At 41.2% G+C, this 25,785-nt stretch overlaps 1 protein-coding gene across 1 annotated transcript in view; it reads right to left on the bottom strand.

Annotated features, from left to right (window-relative positions):
- CCDC170 (coiled-coil domain containing 170) overlaps positions 1-25,785 on the bottom strand; it is a 99,614-nt gene that overhangs the window by 42,383 nt on the left and 31,446 nt on the right. Inside the window, exons 5-6 of the mRNA XM_011988731.1 lie at positions 13,590-13,907; positions 848-1,048 (exon numbers count right to left, since the gene is read on the bottom strand). Of these exons, the coding sequence (XP_011844121.1) occupies positions 848-1,048; positions 13,590-13,907 (519 nt within the window). The remainder of the gene's footprint in view (positions 1-847; positions 1,049-13,589; positions 13,908-25,785) is intronic.

The following is a 25,785-nucleotide window of genomic DNA, read 5'->3' as shown; positions in this document are numbered from 1 at the left end:
GCCGGGAGTGGTGGTGGGCGCCTGTAGTCCCAGCTACTCGGGAGGCTGAGGCAGGAGAATGGCGTGAACCCGGGAGGCGGAGCTTGCAGTGAGCTGGAGATCCGCCACTGCACTCCAGCTGGGCAGCAGAGCCAGCCTCCGTCTCAAAAACATAAAAATAATAAAAATAAAATAAAATACTGCAATGCTCACACTTACCACACTTCTTATTCTACAGATTAAAGAACACTCCATCTTCTTAGTCTAAGCCATTCCAGTCTTCTCTCTTGCCACAGATCCACCAAGAATAACATGTTCCAGCCATATAGGATTCACCAGTTTGCATTCTGTGAATACACTATGCACTTGCCAGATTTCATGCCTTTGTTCAAACTGTTTCCCCTACAGTATCTGTCTTCTCTCTCCACTATAATCCGACTTACCTTTGAAAAATGAACTTAATTATCGCCTCTCCTATAAAATCTTCCCTTTATCTAGAAGTTCCTACAGAACTTTCTGATTCAATACATACAACACATATAAACTTATAGTACAGCAACTTACCTGAGTGTCTGTCTCCCCTATCGAATTATGAGCCCTTTAAGATCAGAAACTGTGTATTATTCATATTTTAGCTTGCCAAACCTTTAGGACCTCATATATGATAGGCATTCAACAAATATTTGTTGAGTTTAATTAAATTAATTTGAATCAAGGAAGTTCCAAACCCATTGTTCCTTGAAATCAACTTAACTAATTAAGTCCAGGACTTAACCAAACTAAATACTGTAAAATTCAGAATATTTTCAGGTAAAATTTTATACTACAACAGATGCTTCTACTCATGGATATGCCCTCAGGTTATTACTTTTTGTTTCTCAAAATTCAAGTTGTCTCGCAAAACATCTCCAGAAACCAGCTCTGCCTCCAGGTGTGTCAGCTGACCCTGAAGAGTCTCCAACATATTCTCTGCTTTCTGGGCCCTCTGGAGAGCTTTCTGGTGAAACTCAGACTCCTTTCCCAACTGTTCAACAAGCTCAGATATTTGGGCTTCAAGCTGGAAGACCATCTGGAAACAAAGAAACAGATCAAGAATAAGTCTTGTTTTAGATGCAAGGAAGTGTTCACATCTACTGCTCTGCCTAAGCAGCATAACTGTTTATGATACCAACTTTCAGATTATTTGTAAAAATCCCATGTAAAATATGTAAGTGATAGCTGTATTTCCCTCTGTTTGAAATAATCTACATTCATTATTGAATAAAATTTTTTGATTGGTATTTTTAATTTTTATATAATTCTTTTAACAGGTTAATCGATAAAAATTTATGGATAACATTTACTTACCCCAAAACTATTGCTAAGAGTTTCAAAGTTTAGTAGGAAAAAGAATTAAGACAAAAAGTACTGTAAAAATCTACGAAGAGTCATTCCCCAGAAAAATGCTTTCACCGTTTTGAGTTGACTTAAGATTAGACAGCAAATTAATCTTGGCAGGTAACGTTACAGGGAATTCATGTACAGACATATGCTTTTTCAAACTTTTTTCAACTTTCTATTGAAGATTGGTTACCCATGCCCTAAACTCCAGGGATACTGACTCTACACTATATAGTCATAGAGTAATACCATTTTTGCATTGGAGAGGTCAAAATCTCTTTAATATGGTGACTCTAAATAGGGTCAGGGTCAATGTACAAGAGGGCAGGGGGATCTGAGTACTGTCCCATGTTAAAGTCCCTCCAGCCTCTCCACAACCCACCTGATTTGCCCAATGCTCCCATCCTTCCGAGGAGTTCCTCTTTTTGTCCTGATCATTCCTTCAAACGAAGAGTGCAAGTTTACCAAGGACCTCAGGGGCACTCTCAGAAAACTCCAACTGATTTTACTCAATCCAGTTTCATAAAATGTTGGATTCAATAAAACCACCAAGTCTAGGGTGATACATTTGTTTTCTTTTGATGGTTTATTTTGGAAGAGAAGAGGAAAAGCATAGTATTTACATAACAGTACAGTACCACTCTCACAGAAATGGAAACATCCTGACTGTTTCAGATTTTTACTGTCTCAATTTTTAAAAAGAAAACAATTTCTGTTTGCCTATCTGTAAACAGCCATGCTTAACCACATAATCTGCCTTCAAACTTTTTGAAAGGCTGTTGTACGGGAGAACAAAAGGATTTGTTCTGAGTTACTCTCGGAGCCTACATTGAGAACCAATAGGTATAAATCAGAGAAGAAATTCCATATTTATGAAAGGAAAATGTTTTCCCCAGTTCCTATAATTATAAATTAAGATATCCCCATAAAATTTCCTTTAACTACAAAAAGTATAAACAAGCAAAAAATAATTCCCTGTGATCCCACCACCCAGAGGCAAAAAGTATTAATATTTTTAAATAATTTGTTTTTGTGTATCATTAAAATATAGTTGAAATATCATACATGCAATTTTGTGTCTTTGTTTTTACCTAATTATTCTCATGCCATTTGAAATTCTTAATATTTTAATGGCTGCATTAAGAACTCATCACGAGAATGAGTCATCATTCACTTAAGCATTCCTTTATAGGAAGGGAAAAACTCTTCCCTGTGAGGTCTGAGCAAAAAAATTAAAAATAATAAATAATCAAAATACAGAAGAAAGGGAAAACTTTATAATGATTATAGCTGTCTAAAGACACTGTCTAGTAGGGAGTGGATTCCCAGTCACCGAAGATGGCCAGAAATTGGCTAACTACGGGCACATCTCACTTTATTGCACTTACTTTACTGCTCTTCACAGATATTTAGTTTTTTACAAATTGAAGGTTTGCAGCAACCCTGCATTGAGCAAGTCTATCAGTGTCATTTTTCGGACAGCACATGCTCACTTTGTGTCCCTGTGTCACATTTTGGCAATACTACCAATATTTCAAATGTTTTTCATTACTATGATATCTGTTATGGTGATCTGTGATCAGAGATCTTTGATGTTACTATTGCAGTGTTTGGGGTGCCACAAACCACTCCCATATAAGTCAGTGAACTTAAATGATAAATGTGTACTTTCTGACTTTTCCACTAACTGGCTGACCCCACGTGTCTCTTCCTCTCCTTGGGCCTCCCTATTTCCTGAGACACACAATATTCACATTAAGGCAGTTAATAACCTTACAATGGCCTCTAAGTTTTCAAATGAAAGGAAGAGTCAGGCTGGGCATAGTGGCTGATCCTGTAATCCCAGCACTTTGGGAGGCCAAAGTGGGTGGATCACCTCAGGTCAGGAGTTCAAGACCAGCCTGGACAACATGGCGAAACCCCATCTCTACTAAAAAATACAAAAATTAGAGGCTGAGGCAGGAGAACCACTTGAACCTGGGAGGTAGAGGTTGCAGTGAGACAAGATCATTCCTCTGCACTCCAGCCTGGGTGACAGAATGAGACTCCGTCTCAAAAAAAAAAAAAAAAAAAAAAAGGAAGAGTCTCACTTCTCTCATTTTAACTCAAAAGCTAGAAATGACTAAGCTTAGTAAGAAAGGCATGTTGAAATCTGAGATAGGCCAAAAATTGGGCCTCTTACTCCAAACAATTAGCCAAGTTGGGAATAGAAAGGAAGCATTCTTGAAGGAAATTAAAAGTGCTACTCCAGGACAGGCATGGTGCTCACGCATGTAATCCCAGCACTTTGGGAGGCTGAGGTGGGTGGATCACCTTAGATCAGGAGTTCAAGACCAGGCTGACCAATATGGCGAAACCCCATCTCTACTAAAATACAAAAATTAGCCGGGCATGGTGGCAGGTGCCTGTAGTCCCAGCTACTTAGGAAGCTGAGACAGGAGAATCACTTGAACCCGAGAGGCAGAGGTTGCAGTGAGCCGAGATCATGCCATTGCACTCCAGCCTGGGTGACAGAGCAAGACCCCATCTCAAAAAAAAAAAAGGTGCTACTCCAGTAAACACCCTGATATAGTGTGGATATTTGTCCCCTCTAAATTGCATGTTAAAATTTGATCCTCACGGTTGGAGGTGGGCCTAGTGGGAGATGTTTGGTTCATGGGAGCAGATCCTTCATGAACAACTTGGTGTCATTCTCACAGAATTGAGTGACTGCTCACTCTTAGTTCCCATGAGATCTGGTTGTTGAAAAGAGCTTGGCACCTCCTACTTTCTCTCCCTTTCTTTCTCTCTGGCCATGTGATGCCTGTTCCCCTTCATCTTCTGCCATGAGTGAAAGTTTCTTGAGGTTCATTGTCAGAAGTAGATGGCACTGTGCTTCTTGTATAGCCTGCAGAACCGTGAGCCAAATAAACCTCTTTTCTTTATAAATTACTCAGCCTCAGGTATTCTTGTATGGCAACACAAATGGACTAAGACACATACAGATGATAACAAAAAACAACCTTATTGCTGATATGGAGAAAGTTTGAGTGGTCTGAATAGACATCAAACCAGCCATAACATTCCCTTAAGCCAAAGCCTAATCCAGAGCAAGGCCCTAACTCTCCTTAAACCTATGAAGCCTAAGAGAGGTAAGGAGGCAGCAGAAGAAAAGTTTGAAACTAGCAGAGATTGATTCATGAGATTTAAGGAAAGAAGCCATCTCCATAACATAAAAGTACGAGACAAAGCAGTAAGAGCTGATGCAGAAGCTGAGGCAAGTTATCCACAAGATCTAGCTAAGATCATTGATGAAGGTGATGACACCAAACAACAGACTTTCAATGTAGGCAAAATAGCCTTCTATGGGAAGAGGATGCCATCTAGGACTTTCATAGCTAAAGAGGAGAAGTCAATGCCTGCCTTCAAAGCTTCAAAGAATAGGCTGACTCTCTCGTTAGAGGCTAATGCAGCTGGTGACTTGAAGTTGAGGCCAGTGCTCATTTAGCATTCTGAAGATCCTAGGCCCCTTAAGAAATATGCTAAATCTATTCTGACTGTGCTCTAGAAATGGAACAGCAAAGCTGGATGAGAGCATATCTGTTCACATTATGTTTTACTGAATATTTCAAGCCCACAGTTGAGACCTATGGCTCAATAAAAGATTCCTTTCAAAATATTACTGCTCGTTGACAATGTACCTGGTCACCCAAGAACTCTGACGGAGATGTACAAGGAGATGAACATTGTCTTCACACTTACTAACACAGTATTCTTTCTGCAGCCCATGGATCAAGGAGTAATATTGACTCTAAAGTCTTATTATCTAAGAAATATACTTCATAAGGCTATAGCTGCCACAAAGAGCGATTCCTCTGATGGATCTGGGCAAAGTAAATTCAAAACCTTCTGGAAAGGATTCACTACTCTTGATACCATTAAGGACATTCATAAGTCATGAGAAGAGGTCAAAATATCAACATCATAGGAGTCATCTATGAGATGACTCTGAGGGGTTCAGGACTTCAGTGAAGGAAGTAACTGCAGATGTTGTGGAAATAGCAAGAGAACTAAGATTAGAAGTGGAGCCTAAAGATGTGCTGAATTGCTGTAATCTCATGATCAAATTTGAATGGATGAAGAGTTGCTTCTCATGAATGAGCAAAGAAAATGATGATTGAGATGGAATTTACTCCTAGTGAAGATGCTGTGAACATTGTTGAAATGACAAGAAGCATTTAGAATATTACATAAACTTAGATGACAAAGCAGAAGCATGATTTGAGAGGATTGACCCCAATTTAGAAAGAAGTTCTGCTGTTGGTAAAATGCTATCAAATAGCTCACATGCTATAGAGAAATCTTTTGAGAAAAAAAAAGAATCAATTGATATTTTCAACCACATTGTTGTCTTATTTTAAGAAATTGCCACAGCCACCCCAACCTTCAGGATTGTGATCAGCAGTAACCATCAACATTGCAGCAAAACCCTCCACCAGCAAAATGATTATGACTTGCGGAAGGCTGAGATGATTGTTAGCACTTCTTAGCAATAAAGTATTTTTAATTAAGGTATCCATGTTGTTTTTTAGATATAGGGTTATTGCATACTTAATAGACTACATAGTCTATGTATAGTATAAACATAACTTTTATATGCACTAAGAAACCAAAAAAAAAATTGTGTGACTCACTTTATTGTGACATTTGCTTTGTTGCAGTGGTCTCTGAGGTATGCTTATATCAATCAAGAATGTTGCCATTCAGATTGAAGCACTACACGAGGAAGGTTAGACTACCTGAGCTGTAAACTCTTCAATCCTGTGCTTCCATGGCTCTCAAGCTTCCAGACCTATAATTCGATTAATTCTACACTTCTGTGTGTGTGCTTGAAATTACATGTTTGATGGTAAGCTATTCAGAGCCACATCGAAGGAATTACATTTACCAAGGAAATTTTTAGTGTCATCTCAGAACATGAAGCTATGAGAAACCTCATTTCATATTTCCTACCTTTCCTGCTTACCAATAATAAAAATATCTACTGATACATTCATAATTATATTAGTAAGTATATCTTACTAATATAGCAGATAAATCTGATCTTAATGCAAGAGAAACAGTGTTTATCTTGGTACGATGAACAATGTACTCTACAGAAAAATGTCCACAAGATGCTGCCTCCCAAGGGACTGATTTGTATTATTAGAAGTATAGCACATCAGGAGATGTGGTTTCACATTGGACTGCAAACAGAAAGTGAGTATTTCTACCTGAAGACCCTTCAACATCTCCTATACCACAAATGACATAGTGGAGAGAATGAAATCAAAAAGAATACTGATTCAATAAACCTTAAGCAGAGAGAGGGAGAACTGTGTGATCACTTAGCCATGGTCAGCACACCACCAACTTTACTGGAAGAAAGCAAGCCTTCTATAGAAATCAATCAGTGTGGTCTCCATTCTGAAGCTGACACCCTGAGTAACTGCAGTAAGTTAGACTAAGGGAGTGACACTGACCCTGAAGGAAGATGTGAGCATCTGATGTAGACCAGAGTGCAGGACAGAGTCAGATAGCCCTGGTTTCAAGTTCCCCTGTACCACTTACCAGCAGGTTAACTGAAGCGAGTAACTAATCTCTCTGAAATTTGTAGACTTTGCTATGATGACTCAATGAGCTGATTTAGATCATTTGACCCGCACAGCATTTTGCACCGTATTGAAGTTCAACGCATCGTGTCCATTTCCATCATCAGGGTTACTGCTCCAGTGTACGGGTTCCATCAATCCTATGCTGTTGCCATCAGGCGCTAAAGAACCCTCTAGGAATTGTCCTATGTCATGTTTCTCAAACTATTTTCAGCATCGTCTTTCTCTCAACTAGAAGTCTTTCTGGGAAGAACAAATAAGGGACAAATGTGTTCGAATCAAAGGCAAGAAGGTCCTCTTGCATCTTCACCCCATCTGGACCCAAGGGTGCTCTCCAGAGCCTTGAGACTCAGCAAAGTGTGACTTTAAAACCACTAATACATAGATTGCTGAAATTTGCAGGGGATACCTGCCATGCCAAGATTCTGGTGTCCAGAGAGAAGAAAGCAGCTGAGAGCCCTCCTGCACTCTATCAGATCACAGAACTTAGCTTCAGAAGCTTATTTAGGTGTCAGTGCATACGACACCACCAAGCTTTTTTCTAACTAAATTTAGATAAATTAATTCAAATAAATTAACATTCCAATCTGACTCATTCTTGGGAACATCAAATGCCAGTGCCTGAGTGAACATATGTGCCACACCAAAATGGTAAACTTGTGCTGTTTTTCACACCAAAAAGTCTAAACAATAAATAAGCCTTTCTTTCTCTTGTTTTCTTTTTCTTAGGGTCATTCCTTAACATATACCTGATATTCTATGGGACAAAATGCACCAGATATTTCAACACTAGAGGTGGGCAGTCGGGGGTGAGGGGTGAAGAATACATACCTTTAAACAAAAAAGGCACTAAAGCACAACATAGTTAAAGAATAAGCTGCATGGTTTTTAAAAGTAAAGTCACAACGCTCTAAAAGAGTTAATTCACTCCCCAGGGACAACTATGTGTTGATTTCACCAGAGAGACATTTTTGTCCTGAAATTAAACCAAATAGAAGCCAGAAAGTTCTACACTGAAGAAAGAGCCACTTAGGTCACTTAAAGTCCAGTGCCTTTTAGACATAAACTCTTTTCCAATTATTCAAGCTATAATTTTCACTTGGGGAATATGTAAGTTATCAGGTACTAGAAAGTGTCGACCAAATCCTCCTTCCCTCCTGTCGGCATGTGTGGCCAGCACTGTGACTGGCTAACCCTACCCCTCCTCCTCTGTTCATCTCAACTTTTGTTTTGAGTTAAATTACGTACCCCCCAAAACGATATGTTGAAGCCCCCCAGTACCTCAGAATGTGACCTTCTTTGGAAATCGGGTCTTTACAGTGGTGATGAAGTTAAAACGAGGTCCCTAAGGTGGACCCTAATCCAAGATGACTGGGGTCCTTATAAGAGGGGAAATATGGACACAAAGACCGACATGCATAGAGGAAGGCAAAGTGAAGACACAGGAAGAACACTATCCCTACAACAAAGAATGCAATGCCTGAGGCCAGCAGAAGCTAGGAGTGAGGCATGGGACAGATTCTCCCTCACAGCCCTCAGAAGGAACCAACCCTATGGACACCTTGATCCCAGACTTCTCATCTCCAGAACTGTAAGGCAAGAACTTTCTATTGTTTAAGCCACCCAGTTGTGGTACTTTGTCATGGCAGCCCCAGGAAACTCATATAACTAGAGAGGCCGGAAAAGCTGAAACTTCCATCTGTTCACTTTCTCAGATGCTCCTGTAGCCTGGAGCGACCATGCAGCATAATTTTGGACAATGAAATGTCCCAAATGGAAGTGTGCTGGTGCTTCTGGGGAGATGTTCACTTTAGTAGGTGGCAGGGTTAAGAACAGAGCAGGAGAATGATAATCGGGCTCTGAGATCAGAATGGGGAAGAGGGGGCTGTGGAGCACATCTCTGGTCCTTTATAGCAGAGGTCACCAGACTTTTTGGCACCAGAGACTGGTTTCGTGGAAGACAATTTTTGTGTCAGAATGAAACTGCTCCACCTCGGATCATCAGGCATTAGATTCTCATAAGGTGCATGCAACCTAGATCCCTCGCATGCCCAGTTCACAACAGGGTTCATGTTCCTATGAGAATCTAATGCCACTGCTGATCTGACACAAGGTTAACTCAGGCGGTAATGCTCGCTCGCCCACAGCTCACCTCCTCCTGTGCAGCCCAGTTCCTACTAGGCCATGCACTGCTGCAGGTGCGCAGCCCGAGGGTTGGAGTCCCTTGCTTTATAGCATCAGGTGGAGTCCCCACAGCTCCCACAGAGCCCTTGGACCGGACCAGCAAACATCTCAAGGGAGGAAATAAAGCCTTAGGTGTACTTAAAGCAGAACAGGAAAAATGTCCAGACAGAGGTTTGTGAGCTTGTATTAATTTGTCTTTAATTTGGAAAAAGACATAGAAATTGGCACGGTCATGTCCTTTCTATGCATAATCGATTATCATCCAGATGATTACACAGTTAGGAAACACCTGAAAGAAATAAAAAAAGAAGAAGGAGAAGGAGGAGGAGGAAGGAGGATGAAAACAAAATTGCCTCAAAATTCTAAAGTAAAATCTGAAAATGTCATAACTTTCTATCATTGTGCAAGAAGTCATTATTTCATAAACAACTGCTATGGTGTCCTGAAATTCCAAGGCTAAATAACATCTAAATACTCATTTAGAATTCGTGGGAACCTGACAGTAGAACATTCCTCTAAGACAGTGGTTTTCAACTGGGGGCAATTTTGACCCCCGGGGGACATTAGGCTGTGTCTAAAGACATCTGTGGTTGTCACAAACTGGGAAGGGGAGTGCTACTAGCGGGTAGAGGCCAAGGACGCCGCTGAAAATCCTGCAATGCACAGGACAGGTCCCCACAGCAAAAAAATTATCCAGTCCAAAATGCCAATAGTTCTGAGGACAAAAAACCTTGCTCTAAGATACAGTAAAGCTTCTAAAAAGAAGATTAAATCTTGCCAGCAGCAGAAATGCAAGGAACAAGTAGAAATGACGTGCTGTAAAAGTGGGTGGTGTCCTGAATTCTACTGAGAACTGCAAACACAGGAGGGGAAAAATGGGTAGCACAGGGGTAAACAAGGCAAGCAACGTTCGGGAAGCAGGAGCCGGCCTGAAGCGGAGAATCTGCCAAGCTGAGCCTGAACCCGCCGTTGAGCCTTCACATCAGTATTACTCAGCCACTGACTTGTTTGCGTAGCCATGGCAGCTGGCAGGGACATGCAGCCTCCTCAACAAACAGCTTCATCAATTCGTAAAGCTCCCATTCTTTAGAAACATTTCTAAGACAATATATGAAATCCATTTTCTCCTGATTTTACTTGAAGATGAGTCACACAAGACACCAGCTATATGCTTGATTTCAGGCTTTTAAATAGGGAGAGCAGCTATTGAAAAAAATTACAGGGTAGGAATGGCAGACAAAGGCACTAAAAAGACTCTGAATCATTCTAATTTTTATGGGGAGTGGGAGAAAGCACACCCAGCTTAACCAATTTACATCATTTGGCTTTAGAAAATAAACATACACATCATGCTGATAATTGTGTGCCTTGTTTCACATGCAGGGATTAAAGCAGTTTTAGGAAAATACTTGGAAATATAGAAGTGGAAAGCAATAAAATGAAATGGTAAAAAAAAAAAAAAAATTAGCTATTGAAGTACAGATGCTCCTCGACTAATGGTGAGGTTGTGTCCCGATAAAGACGTCGTAAGTTGAAAGTTTCTTTAGTCGGAAATGCATTTAATACACCTAACCTACCGAACATCACAGCTTCACCTTCCCTACCTTAAAAGTGCTCAGAACACTTACATTAGCCTGTATTTGGGCAAAATCATCTAACAGAAAGCCTATTCTATAATGAAGTATTGAAAGTCTCACATAATCTGTTGAACACTGAAAGTGAAAAACAGGATGACTGCATGCACACTCAAAGTATGGTCTCCACTGAGTGTGTATCACTGTCACACCATTGTCAAGCTGAAAATCTTTTTAATTGCATATTCATGAGCTGGAAATCGTCTGTATATCTATTACCATTTAAGAGAAATGACTTAATGAAGCTTATTTCCAAACCTATAAATCATTTTCTTTCCCAATCAAGTATCTCCACGTAAACTGAGTCACAAGAAAAACTAAGTTACTCGCGGAGACCTCTACACATTAGCGTGGAGGACAGCCAAGGAGCACTCGACATTTTATCTCCACAAAGAGATAGAAAATGCACTTGGCAGCCGGGCACAGTGGCTCACACCTGTAATCCCAGGACTTTGGGAGGCCGAGGCGGGTGGACCACAAGGTCAAGAGATCGAGACCGTCCTGGCCAACATGGTAAAATGCCATCTCTACTAAAAATACAAAAATTAGCTGGGTGTGTTGGCACATGCCTGTAGTCCCAGCTACTCAGGAGGCTAAGGCAGGAGAATCACTTGAATCTGGGAGGCGGAGGTTAAAGTGAATTGAGTTTGCACCACTGCACTCTGGACTGGGTGACAGAGTGAAACTCCATCTCAAAAAAAAAAAAAAAGAAAAGAAAAGAAAAGGAAAGGAAAAGAAAAGAAAAGAAAAGAAAAGAAAATGCGCTTGGCTAAAGGGTCCACTAAGGTTGCTCCTAGAGTATGCGCGAATTTCTGAGAATATATATATATATATTTTTTTTTTGAGATGGAGTCTCACTCTGTCGCCCAGGCTGGAGTGCAGTGGCATGATCTTGGCTCACTGCAAGCTTGAATTTCGGGGAATTTTTAAAGGGAATTTACTATCACTAAAGGAAATTGACAAATGCAACCCTGAACTTTGAGTTAGTGATTCTTCTGAGTTTTTTAGTAACATTAAAAGATGGAAAACTGCATTTTCTCCTTTCAAGCAAGCACAACAGCAATAGAAGAAATAGTTCATAATGGAATTATACAAGGACTTTGGAGGTCATTGACTTTAAAGCCTCATTAACTAGGACTTCTATAATTTGGGTTTGATGATAATTTAACCAAAGCCTGGGCTGAAGTGGACTCTGCTAGGTAAACCTTTATAGAAAAAGAGAATCCTTGATAGTAGAAACAAAAAGACAGAGTTAAACAAGCCTCAATCATATATGTGAATTAAACCATTTTTCTCCATGGGTTAGATAGGGCCCCTAAAAAACTGTTCTAGGCACCAACACATTATGGAAAAGAGAAGAGAAGGAGGAAGAAGGAGAGGCAACAGCAGCAACAGTTAATATTTATTGTTGTGACTTGCCAGGCAATGAGTTAAGATCTTTATAACAATTTTTTTCATTCAATACATACATGAAACAATAACCTGATCAGCCAGATACTGTTACAGGTCTGGGAACCTTTATCTGTAATTCCAAGATCCAGGTTTTTTCATAAGTCATTTACTGACAAAGCTTGGCCTGACCTGACCCAGCTGGGCAGCAAATCCTGACCCAAAAAGACAAGAGGCTATTTATGGTCTTCATTTATCCCACTTAGTGTTGCTGGCGGGCTTTGCTGCAGACCTGTGAATGTGACTGACGGTAGGGAACTGTCCCAGACACCACAGTGGAGGGCCGTGCAAGGCTGCCCTCTGCATTACCTTTCTAAGTTCTGAAAAATTCTGAGCTCAAAAACACACTGGGCCCAAAGAATTTCAGATGAGAGGTCATGGAACCTGTGCTAACCCCTTTCTGCAGATAAGGAAACAAAATCTCCGAGGCCGTATCTCAGAGAACCTGCCCAAGCTCACATGGCCAGTGAGTGAATGTACAGCAGAGACGGGATTCAGCACCAGGCAGGTCCAACTCCAGAACCTGCATCATAGTTAGATGTGGCTTGTGGGACTCCCATGCCTTTCTATTGAAATGGAAAGTAATACAACCACATTTAAATGATACTTTTTTTTTAGAGACAAGATTTGCTTTGTAGCCCAGGCTGGAGTGCAGAGACACAATCATAGCTCACTGCAGCTTCAAACTCGTGGGTTCAAGAAATTCTCCCACTTCAGCCTCCCAAGTAGCTGGGACTTAATTTTTATTTTTAGTAAAGAGAGGGGTCTCACTATGTTGCTCAGGCTGGTCTCGAACTCCTGGCCTCAAGTGACTACGTTGACCTCCAAATGAACTGGGGTTACAGGCCTAGGCCACCATGTCTGGCCTTAAGTGATGCTTTTAGCTAATTGAGATAAGTCACTGATAAGGTTTGGCTGTGTCCCCACCCAAATCTCATCTTGAATTGTAGCTCCCATAATCCCCACATGTCATGGGAGGGACCTGGTGGGAGGTAATTGAATTATGGGGGTGAGTTTTTCCCATGCTGTTCTTGTAATAGAGAATAACTCTCAGGAGATCTGATAGTTTTATAAAGGGCAGTTCCCCTGCACACTCTCTCGCCTGCCACCATGTAAGATGTGCCTTTGCTCCTCCTTTGCCTTCTGCCACGATTGTGAGGCCTCCCTAGCCATGCAGAACTGTGAATCCATTAAACCTCTTTTTCTTTATAAGTTACCCAGTCTCAGGTATTTCTTACAGCAGTGTGAGAATAGACTAATACAGTCACTGAGCATGCTAAATGAATGAGCTCACTGTTCTTAAGATGTCTGTAAATAGCCATGACCCACTCACCTGGTCCCTGCTTTCTTCCTGGCTGCCCATTTCTCGAATCTTCTCCAAAATGGTGTCCTCAGTGGACCCAGTCGTGCCCAATCTGCCCCTAAGGAGGGCTGCAATTTTCTCCCTAAATGAGGAGTACTGGCTTTGTGAGGCTGTGACTGCATCCCGACTTGCCTTCAGACTCTTCTCCAACTCAGAAGAGCTTTTCTTCAGGAGGCTCAGCTCCTGCTTTGAGGCATCCCAGACCTGCTGGCCAGCAAGCAGCCTTTCTTGGAAGATCTTAACTTCCCTTTCAAGAGCGTTTTTTGCTTCTACAGCACTGAGCAGGTCCTAAAATGATTACAGAAAGTGAAGACAGTAACATTAGTAGTCAACAGGGTACACCTGTATTTGCTATAGCAAATTCATTGACTTTGCCTGCTAATGACTACAAGGGGTTGGGTTAATTACTTCTTCCATTTTTAACTCCAAGTTCCCTATAGTCTCCTCATAAAGTTATTAAATCCCAATGGTATGTCAGGAAAATTTAGGTGTCTTAAAAACAGAAAAGGGGGCCCAGCACGGTGGCTCACACCTGTAATCCCAGCATTTTGGAGGCCGAGGTGGGTGGATCGCTGAGGTCAGGAGTTCGAGACCAGCCTGGCCAACATGGTGAAATCCCACCTCTAGTAAACAAAAATACAAAAATTAGCCAGGCGTGGTGGCACACACCTGTAATCCCAGCTACTCGGGAGCCTGAGGCAGGAGAATCGCTTGAACCCGGGAGGTGGAGGTTGCAGTGAACTGAGATCACTCCACTGTACTCCAGCCTGGGCAACAGAGCAAGACTCCATCAAAAAAAAAAAAAAAAAGAAAGAAAGAAAGAAAAACAGAGAAGGGATATAAAATACAAAATCTGGGTTAGAAAAAAGAAGGAAACTTTGACACATAAGCCTTTTCTGTGTGGAACACTGGAAAGAGTTAATAAAAACAAATCATTGGATAACATATTAGTAGATTCAGTCCGTATATAGAATATGTTTATAGAACCATCTTTCTCAAGCTTGGTGTATATGGAAATTGATTTTTAATAAACAGTAAGCTCTCAGAGTCCTAGCTAGGCACTAACAATTATTTGAATAAAGATGCCCCCTTAATACTATTTTAAATAATAGAGGAATATTCTCATAAAAACATCATTGCATAAAAATATTCATTGACTTCCAATATCCAATATTCACTGCATATCCCCTTGTCTCATAAAGACAAAATTAATGCAGAAAGAACCTGAAGAAAGGAAACAGAAACAACTAGCCATTTGGTAGATGGGAGGATTAAAAGTAGAGGGAAAGTATCATACTTAGAAGAATAATCTTAAAGAATATAATATGGGCTGGGCACAGTGGCTCACACCTGTAATCCCAGCTCTTTGGGAGGTCAAGACAAAAGATCACTTGAGCCCAGGAGTTGGAGACCAGCCTGGGCAACTTGGTAAACCCCCATCTTACATAAAATAAAATAATTAGCCATGCATGGTAGCATGTGTCTATAGTCCCAGCTCCTTGGGAGGCTGAGATAGGAGGATTGCTTGAGCCTGGGAATTCGAGGCTACAATGAGCAGTAATTGCATCAGTGCACTCCAGCCTTGGTGACACAGCATGACCTTGTCTCAAAATAACAACAAAAGAACATAACGTGTGAAATTAGTTTCAGAAAAGTAATGAAGGACATAAAGAAGGTTACCTGTGCACTTAATTCTATTTACCACAATCTAGAATGGCCCACAGAGGCACCAAAGGAGCATCTTTTTTTTTTTTCCCAAGATGGAGTTTCACTCTTGTTGCCCAGTCTGGAGTACAATGGCGTGATCTCGGCTCACCACAACCTCCGCTTACTGGGTTCAAGCAATTTTCCTGCCTCAGCCTCCCAAGTAGCGGGGATTACAGGCATGTGCCACCATGCCCAGCTAATTTTGTATTTTTAGTAGAGACGAGGTTTCTCCATGTTGGTCAGGCTGGTCTTGAACTCCCGACCTCAGGTGATCTGCCCGCCTCGGCCTCCCAGAGTGCTGGGATTATAGGCGTGAGCATCTTTTAAATTGATTTCTTAAAATTATTTGTTAACATCAAGTTCCAAAATACATGAATTCACATTAAGAAATATTAAGTAGCGTGTTAACTAGCATTGCTATAGTATCGCTGCCTAGTTAACTGATTTTAAAAAATTATTAAAAATCGTATGTTAGAGGTAAAAAGCACTAAAAAGAAACACAGTATCTTTGAATAACAGACTCTACATCTAAATGAGCTGATAACATTTCAGGCTGCCAGTTAAAATGCAATCATCTCTTTTCCATTAGAACTGGGCTTTAAAAGAAATTTCTCTCCATTAACAGCTTGGAAACAGGAAAAAGGATAGCTTGAAACACTAGTTCCTATTTTTTATAGGAAACGTAACATCTTATTTTTTTTCATTATGGTGACTTTTTTAAAATCAAGGGAGCCTCAGGCATCAATTTGAAAGAAAAGTCACAGAGTATATATGTAGTTAGAGAAGCCTGCCCTTTTCAGAGATGCAATAACTCAACTAATTATGGAATCTATTTTGTAAAATGCCTTTTGCTTTTCAAGGTCTTGGTTTCCCCTTTCCTTTGCTAAACTAGTTATCTCTATAGAGAAACCTCACTATTGCTGCTAATTAAATGACAGTACTTAAAGTAGAGTCAAGGACACTTTATCACAAATTCAGTATTTTAACAGTTTACAGATTTCTCTTCAGATCATAATACAATAGCTTCTCACTTGCTCAATTAGAGTAACTAGTATCAGTAATGGTGATAATAAATTGGGTGCATATTTTACTTGGAAACTATGGTCGATCCTTGGTATCCTTGGGGAATTGGTTCTAGGACCCCGGAAGATATCAAAACTGAGGATGCTCAAGTCTCCCATATAAAATGGAATAATATTCTCATGTAAGCTACTCACATTCTTCTGTATATTTTAAATCATCTCTAGATTACTTGTAATACCAAATACACTGTAAATGCTAGGTAAATAACTGTTATGTGTTATTTTTATTTGTATTATTTTTATTATTGCTTTGTTATTTGTATTGTTTTATTTTCCAAATATTTTTTTATCCACAGTTGGTTGAATCCACAGATGTGGAACTTGTGGATGCAGAGGGTCGACTGCATAGTCTGCTGTGTGGTTAGAAAACTGAGGTCCTAAATTCAATGATGCCAGGATGGAAATTGATCCTAATTGCTTTAGAATTCCAAAACCATATGGAATATTATATATTCACTAAAGACCCTCAAAATACACAAAAAATATCCAGATGCTTGTGACCTTTGGAGTTACTGTCAATTTGGAGTAGACGACTCAACTGGCAGCTAACACCACAAGACCAATAAACACAATTAAAACATGGCAACTATGAGGAATTTTTCTACCCCAATATCATTATTGTTCCACCGACTTCGAGAAAAGGGCCAAAACAATCTTCTCTTAACAAATCCAAAGAACGTTTTCTTTTTAAACCTAGGCATCAACATTTATGTCTAGTAAAAATCCAAAAATTAGTTTGTGCTCACAGAATACAGTGCTGCCTGTAAGCAGGTTGGGTTTCTGTTTTCCAGGCACATTCAGCTCAGTGAACACTGAGCTGTTTCTTGTATCAAATGCAGGACTCGAGAGCCAGAGTGACAAGGCCTTGGGGATGGCCGCTCCTTTAGTGCTCTGATTAAGTGCTGCAGGATTCAGGGGCACAGGGCTGATCTTCTGGAAATAAATGTCCTCAGACTGCAAATGCAATTACTTGTGCAGCTATCAGGAGAACGCCACCAGAGTGGAGTCTGGTTCCATGGCTACCTCAAGGATACGCTGAAGCAAGCGGCATGAAATCATGTGACATCAGTACCACTGGCCAGGACCTGGGGATTGCTGTCAGACCACACTGACATACAGGACAAGAAACAAGTGGCTTCCTGTGAGCAAAAGCAAGACTGACCTCCACAGTCTTGTGGGGTCACAAGAGAGCAGGCCCTATAGACTGTGATGGGGATCACTTAAAAACTTTTTATAATTAAATCTTTAGGTTCAGTCTGACTCGTGCAACAAATGTAAAATGATCCTTTCAAAATTACTTTTAACAAAAACTTTTATAAATAGTATGATCATGGCACTCAATTTACCTTCCCATTTAAATATGTGAGTCTGCATCAAGTAATGAAACCATTCAAAGGTTTGTGTTTTTTAAAAAACAATTGATTCCTGTTCTGTTGCTATTTTATGGATTTAGACACACATGAGATCAAATTGCCACTCAAAAATACAATGATTATCATCAGGACGGAGAACCTCTGGCTTGAGCTTAATTCCTTCAATGCTAGATCAATTTTATAAAATAAAAAAATCAGTTGGTTAATTCTACCTACTGCAGTTATGATTAACAAAAAAACTCAGAAATTCCCCCAAACAGGCAGTCTTATACATTGCTGGTGGAAGTGTGAATAGGTATAATTTTGGTATAAATTGTTGGCATAAATGCATAACAAAATTTAATATGCACGTATCTTTCGTCCCTGCAATTCCAGTCCTGAGAATGTATCTATAAGAAAGGTCACTAAATACAGAAAATGAGGAATATGCAGTTATCCAATTATAATATAGCAAAAGACAAGCTACTACATGAATATTCGTTGCTATGTAACTTCTTAAATATGAGACATCCATACTATAGAAAATGATGTAGTCTTGAAAATAAATGGGGCAGTTTTTTATATACCAATATGAACGACTCTCCAAGATACAGTTAGTGAAGAAAGTAAGGTGTCTAATAGTGCATCTATACAAATAACAATGGTACATAGTACAGTACCATTTGTACCTTTATGAAAAGAATATCTCTAGAAACATGCACAAGCAACCACCAATTCTCATCACCTCTAGAGAAGGGAACTGTAGCCAGGGGTCAGAAATGAAAGGAAGATGTGATAGAATACTGGCAACTGTGAAAACACCAGGGAATTTTAGTCCATTTTAAGTGTTGAGTCAACAGTGATATGAGCACAAATATATACACGCACATGCACACACACATTCCCCCCTCCCAAACTTGGGCTGCATTCACAAAAGTAAAGTATTCAGAATCAAAGAGGTGATATCTTGCTCTATTTCCTTTGAATTACACCAAGCCTGAAGTCTGGCCTTCATTTCTGGGATTCAAACTTTAATACAGATAAAACCCTCCTCGGACAGCACTATTCAAATTTACAATCTGGTACCACTCCTGCATCTGCTGTTCCCAGTCCCAACAAGATCATTTCAGAAATTGAGGGTAAGAGATTAGCAATTTCTACAGCAAGTTGACACTGATGCAACATCCAAATACCATAGACTCTTTTTTTTTTTTTTTTTTTTTTGAGACAGTCTCACTCTGTCGTCTAGGCTGGAGTGCAGTGGCGTGATTTCAGCTCACTGCAACCTCTGCCTCCCGGATTCAAGTGATTCTCCTGCCTCAGCCTCCCGAGTAGCTGGGGTTATAGGCGCGTGCCACCACGCCCAGCTAATTTTTGTATTTTTAGTAGAGATGGGGTTTCACCATGTTGGTCAGGCTGGTCTTGAATTCCTGACCTTGTGACCCGCCTGCCTCGGCCTCCCAAAGTGCTGGGATTACAGGTGTGAGCCACCGCGCCCAGCCTGTACTCTATTTTTAAATGAAGTATGGACCATTTTGAACGAAGTACTGTTAGACTCGTGTGGTAAGTGGCTAGTGGTGAGAGTTGCCTATCTGTTATACACTGAAGGAACATGCTACAAATGTGATATTTTAAGGCTGGTTTGCCAACTGTAATCTAAATAAGTATATAAAATCCAGAACCCATTTCTTTCCTCAAAAGAATTTCATCACGTTTAAACATAACTATACCTTTACAAAATAAACTAATAGAACTTTTGAGACCAACCTGGGCAACATGGTGAAACCCGTCTCTATCAAATATTTTTAAGAAAAAATAAACAGAAAAAGAAGGAAAGCTGAAATTACAATAGTTTAATTTGAATTCAAGGTACCCACAAATATATTGAGCTTGTTGAAATTGCTTTAAAACCTATTCTCAACAAACCTCTGTTAGATTTGTTTTCTACTGTAAGTATCTGAAAAGTAAAATATAAAAACAGTTTCCTAGGGGCCAGGCGCAGTGACTCATGCCTGTAATCCCAGCACTTTGGGAGGCCGAGGCAGGCTGACCACCTGAGGTCCGGAGTTCAAGACCAGCCTGACCAACATGGTGAAACCCCGTCTCTACTGAAAATACAAATTAGCCAGGTGTAGTGGCACATGCCTGTAATCCCAGCTACTGGGGAAGCTGAGGCAGGAGAATCACTTGAACCCGGGAGGCAGAAGTTGTGGTGAGCTGAGATTGCACCATTGCACTCCAGCCTGGGCAACAAGAGCAAAACTCAGCCTCAAAAAAAATAAAAATAAAAATTCCTGTACAACAGGCATTGAAAGCGACATTGTCACCAGTCCAACCAAGATTACCTAAGTGAACCAGCAAGAAGCTAGCTCATTGTCACAAACTTTAAATACTAACATAAGCAGTATTCATTCAAAGTGTGTATGCAGAACTTTAATGCAGGGAATTTTAGTCATAATAAAACTTATGACTAAAGAATAACAAAAGGAAGGCTATGAGTATACTAGTGATACTAGTAATTCATTACACTAATCTCCTACATACAAAGAAGACTGTGCACAATTTGGGTAATTCTATTATTTCTCCCATGTTTATTCTGATTTCCATTATTGAAATTTAATTTTATGTCTGTGGCTTCTAATACTTAAAAATTTGAACTTGTGCTTGGTGTATCTTATTAAATAATTTTTTCTATTAATTCATTTTATAGAATTTGAATAATTTTTTCCTATTAATTCATTTTATTGTATTTTGTAGAAGTATTTGTCAGCAATGGACTGGAAATAAAGACAAAACTATTCTTCCCCAAAGATAGTTTGAAAAAAAATGCACATTCAGAGTTTAGGAAGGAGAATGGCAAAAGTCTTGAAATCATGTTCTAAGAGGAAACATTAAAAGAACTGGAACATTTATCCTGCAGATGTATTTAAATGCTTGGAAGACTCGTGTAGAAGGAGGATTAGGTTTCTCCTTCTCAGGCCCATGAGCCAATAGAATGGAACCTTCAGAGAAACATTTTACTTCAAATTGAAGAAGACCCTCTCCAAATCTGAGCTTTCCCCATGGCATCATCAACTGTGGAAAATTAGAATCCAGTTTAAGTTTGAAATTCTCAACACTGACCAAATCAGTACTAGCTGACAACAGATTTAGCTGCCCAAGAGGCCAGTGTGTTCCTGGGCTTCACGACAGCCCTGCAGACACTCGCCCTGAACTGATCAGACGGTGCTTGAAGGACCATCAACAGTTCCCATCTGGAAATTGCAAAAGGGACACAGCAAAATGGAATGTGCTCAGCATCACATGCTGAGATTAGACCCCTAATAAAAATAGTTATAGAATCATGTTTTTTAACATATGGATTTAACTGATTTTAAATTTTTAGAATGAACCTAAAGACAAACTACTGTACATTCTGTTACAGCTACAGAACAGAATGTAAACTTGGACAAGGCAAATACAATAATATGATAAAAACCAGGAAGTATTATAGAAAGAAAAGGCTAAAAAATAAGAGGCATTAGAAGTTCTCAAGGGGTGGGGCTTCAAGATGACGGGCTAGAGGCATCTATCAGCTGCCCCTCCACAAAGAAGAATAAAACAGTGAGTAGATAATCACAGTTTGAATAGATCATCAAAGACAGAACATTGGAATTCAACAGAGAACTGACAGGAACTCCTAGGGCAAGGAAAGGAGGGAAGAGAAGCAGCCTGCTTGGTTGGCCAGGGCTGGCTGGGAGCACAGAGAAGCTCCCCAGTGCAGGGAAAGGGGAGCAAGAGACCTGCAGCGTCCATATTCCCATCATGGATTCCTCCAGTCCCAGCCACCAGAGAGCCCCTCACAGGCCCAGAGACCAACATAGGGAGCTGTCTGCAGACCGCACAATGGCATTGCTCCAGAGAGGGAGCTCAGACTGAATCCTAAACACCCCCCTGAGTCCTAGGCAGCTACAGCAAGATGCCATTTTGAGAGCCAGCCTCCACCAGACATCACCCTGTGTTGGGGCCCAACAGCCCGTGCATCTCCACATCCCAGGAGCCCCACTGCCATACCCCACCTGCAGCTGCTGCTTCAGCTGGCTGTTGCTGTCAGGGCCAAAGCCAAGCCACTGCAGCAATCCCAGCCCACTAACAGCAGGCCACCATTGCACATTTACAAGTGTCCCAAGGACAGGCTCCCCAATGCATAGGTGCCAACTGGGGCCAAAGCATGTGCTCCGCAGCTGCCCTCCTACAGCTGCAGCCACTAAAAGCAATCCCACCTTCTCCAGCAGCAGGGCCCCACTGCAGCTACCACCTCCTCCATCAAAGCACTCCACCAGGAGTCCAGGAATCACCCGACCCTTGCACATCACAGCCGGTGCCGATAGGCACCACCAGGGAGTCTGAGGACAGGGTCACCTGGATTTGCTCTGCCCCTACCCCCACCCCAGAGCATGAAAACACCATCCGGGGACTTAGGGATTACTCTGCCACATCCACCATCTTTAGCACCCAAGCACTTCTACCAGGGACCTGAAGATGGACTCACTCACCGTGTTGCTACCACCACAGATGGCACCATCCACACACACAACCTGCAGGGGCAGGGCCTGACCTGCCCAGCCATCACAGCCACTGCCAACACCAGCACAGACAGCTTGAGAGCCAAAGCATTGTCCCATGACTGCTATTATGATAGCCCATGCCACACTGCTGCCCAGGGACCAAAAGACCCACCTGCTACTGCCACTGCCAGTATAGACCTGCCGAGACCTCCTAAGACCAGTGCAAGCAAATGCCACCCTGGGGTCTAAGGACAGGCACTCTTGGCCCACTGCTGTTCCCACCAGGGCCTGAGGACTGGCCCACCTGGTACCCCTGTCCCCAGCAAAACTTCCCACAACTCCACCAACAACCACACCCTAAGCTCCTGAGGAAATAACAGACACCAATGACACTATTTACAGCTAAACAAATTAGGAAACTGCACTGCTGCACACACCCAAAATCAGAGCCAAAGTGTCCTACCCAACCAACATCATAGATGTATCTCCAGGAAAACATCCTCCCCTACAAAAGCAAACCCAAAATATTGGAAGAAGTGACTGTCACACCAGATGCACAGATGCCAACATAAAGACACAAGAAACTTGAAAAAGCAAGGAAATATGATGCCTCCAAAGGAGCGCAATAGGACTCTCCAAGATGGCGGACTAGGGACAGTGAAAGCCAGTTCTCCTCAGAAAGAAGATCAAAGTTACTAGTGAATGGACAAATTCTGAATGGAAAACTGAAGGAAATGAATCAGGACCTGTCAGAGTGCCCACAGGAAGAAGCTGGGTTGCAGAAAAAGAAAGCCGCAAGAGCCTGGCAGAGATTGACCCCCGAGAAGCTCAGAGCCCCACAGAAAGGGTAGGTGGGAGGATTTCTCTGCTCCACTCACCTCTCTGACAATCCCTTGACTCTTAAACTGCTGGTGAGCCCCTCTGCCCTTGTGATCCAGGGCAACACTATTGGGAGCAATCTGAGAACTTCCCAAGTACAGAGAACTTAGTGGCCAGCTCACGTAGGCATACTCACACTCCCCTCACACCTGAGCTGAGACCATGAGTGTCATACTGGTCATGCACCCATAGTGGGAAACGGTCCTGCCCAGGGACTCTTCACCCCTGAGTCACCACTAGATCTCTTGCAAACATTCCCCACAACCCATTCGGACTTTGGCAGGTGCAGGGGACTGGTAGGCCCCAAGGAGCTGCTGGATCCCTGGAGATTTAACCCTCAACATGGGATACCTCTAAGGGAGAGGGGAGCACAGCCCACCAAGTCCCTGTTGGGACAAAGGAAACACAGGTAAGGTGCCAAGTACTAAAGGAGGCAGTCCCATAGCCATGGAAGATACGTAGAGAGGAGTCATCTCCACCCCACTTATGCAGTTATGGACACAAGAGTGGTTCTTCCCACCAGGGGCCAGTGAGCACATACTTGGACACAGCATTTTTGTGCTCTTCACAGTGGCTCTACCATGCTAAAAGTGAGCCCTATGCTGCTCAGGCTTTTACAAAGGGCAGAGACCACCTCCCCTTCCCTACACAGAATGGAACCATCCCGGAAATGGAGGACAGACAAACCATGAAAGTACCTGCTCTGGTCTGGGGGAAGAGACTCTCCCCTGAGCCCATTTTGGTGGTAGTCATCAGAAGGGCATACTGGTGGCCTGCAGTCACATTGTGGCCAAAAACCAAAGGACTAAGCCATTATGAAATCAAAGTCTTAAGCCCTGCAACAGGGATTTGATAGGGAAGCAAATCACATTTCTGCTGGCTCAGGTCAAAGAGCAAGGACACTCCCCAGCCCCTCCCTTAAGGCCTTAGCACACCTACACCCCAACACCATCTCTTCCCACCCACCCCTCCTCAAAAACGCGTCAAGGCATTTGCTTTCACTGGACATCAGCCTACCTGTCAGCTCTTACTCTTAAGCAACATTTACTGGACTGCAGTTTCAACTGCACTACCAAATACAAAATCTACTACCAGAAGGGCTTAGTGCTAGTCCACAAAATAAGCCCCCCAGGACCTCTGCACCCCCAGTCCTACAGAAGATAGAATACCTAAACAGGAGAAAGAATTTCAGATCTTGACAACCAGTCCTTCTAATTAGTTCTTACAGCCAAAATACAGCCCCCTGAAAGCATCCAGAAATGAAGCCAAATGATCACACATAACATATATCACAGCCATACCCCTAAGAGAAAAAAAGAATTTAATAAAGAAAGTCCCATTCAAACAATAGCAAATTCAAAAATAAGAAGCAACATCTCCCTGAGAGGAGAAGGACTCATTGCAAGAACTCCAGCAATACAAAAAGCCAGAGTGTTTTGACACCTCCAAAGCATTGCACTAGCTCTCTCACAATGGATCTTAATCAGAACAAAATATCTGAAATGAGAGATAAAGAATTCAAAATATGGATTTCAAGGAAAGTCAGTAATATCTAAGAGACATTTGAAATCCATTATCAAAAAAAAACCAGAAAAATGATTCAGGATATGAAAGATTAGATCCCATATTAAGAAAAAAAAAATAGAACTGTTCAAATTGAAAAAAATCACCAAAGTAATTTCAAAATAATGTTAGAGCTTTAACAATAGTCTACACTAAACAGAAGAAAGAATTTTAGATCTTGACAACCAGTCTTTCTGATTAACCCAGTCAGACATAAATAAAATTTTAAAAATAATTTTAAAAATGAACAGAGTTTTTGAGAAATATGGCTTTGACCAAATCTTCACAAACCTTCAACTTATTGGCATTCCTGAAAGAGAAGATGAAAAAGTAGTATACAACTTGGAAAACCAATTTGAGGGAATAATTCAGAAATTTTTCCCTAATCTTGCTAGAGAGATTGACATCCAGGTTCAAGAAATTTAGAGAACTCCTATGAGATAGTATATAAGAAGACCATTCCCAAGGCATATAGTCATCAGACTATCCAAGGTTATTTAGAAAGAAAAAATCTTAAAGGCCCCTAGAAAAAAGGGCAAAGTTACCTATAGAGGAAAACCCATTAAATTAATGGTAGACTTCTCAGTAGAAACTTCACAAGCCAGAAGAGATTGAGGTCCTATTTTCAGCCTCCTTAAAAGAAAAAAATTGCCAGCCGAGAATTTAATACAAAACTAAGCTTCATGAATGGAGAAATACGGTCTTTCCCAGACAAGCAAACACTAAGAGAATTTATCACCACCAGACCAGACCTACAAGAAATGCTCAAAGGAGTTCTAAACATGGAAATGAAAGAATAATACTTGAGACCATAAAAGCACACATAAGTACAAAGTTCACAAATCCTATGAAGCAATTATACAATTAAGACTACAAGGCAGACCAAGATTCAAATTCAGGAAATACAGAGAACACCACAAAGATACTCCTTGAGAAGAGCAACTCCAAGACACATAATTGTCAGATTCACCAAAGTTGAAATGAAGGAAAAAATGTTAAGGGCAGCCAGAGAGAAAGGTCAGGTTGCACACAAAGG

Source organism: Mandrillus leucophaeus, unplaced genomic scaffold (genome assembly GCF_000951045.1).
Source record: "Mandrillus leucophaeus isolate KB7577 unplaced genomic scaffold, Mleu.le_1.0 Scaffold337, whole genome shotgun sequence".
Lineage (NCBI taxonomy): Eukaryota > Metazoa > Chordata > Mammalia > Primates > Cercopithecidae > Mandrillus > Mandrillus leucophaeus.
The sequence above is the reverse complement of the archived record's forward strand: the minus strand, read 5'-3'. Positions and strand labels throughout refer to the sequence as shown.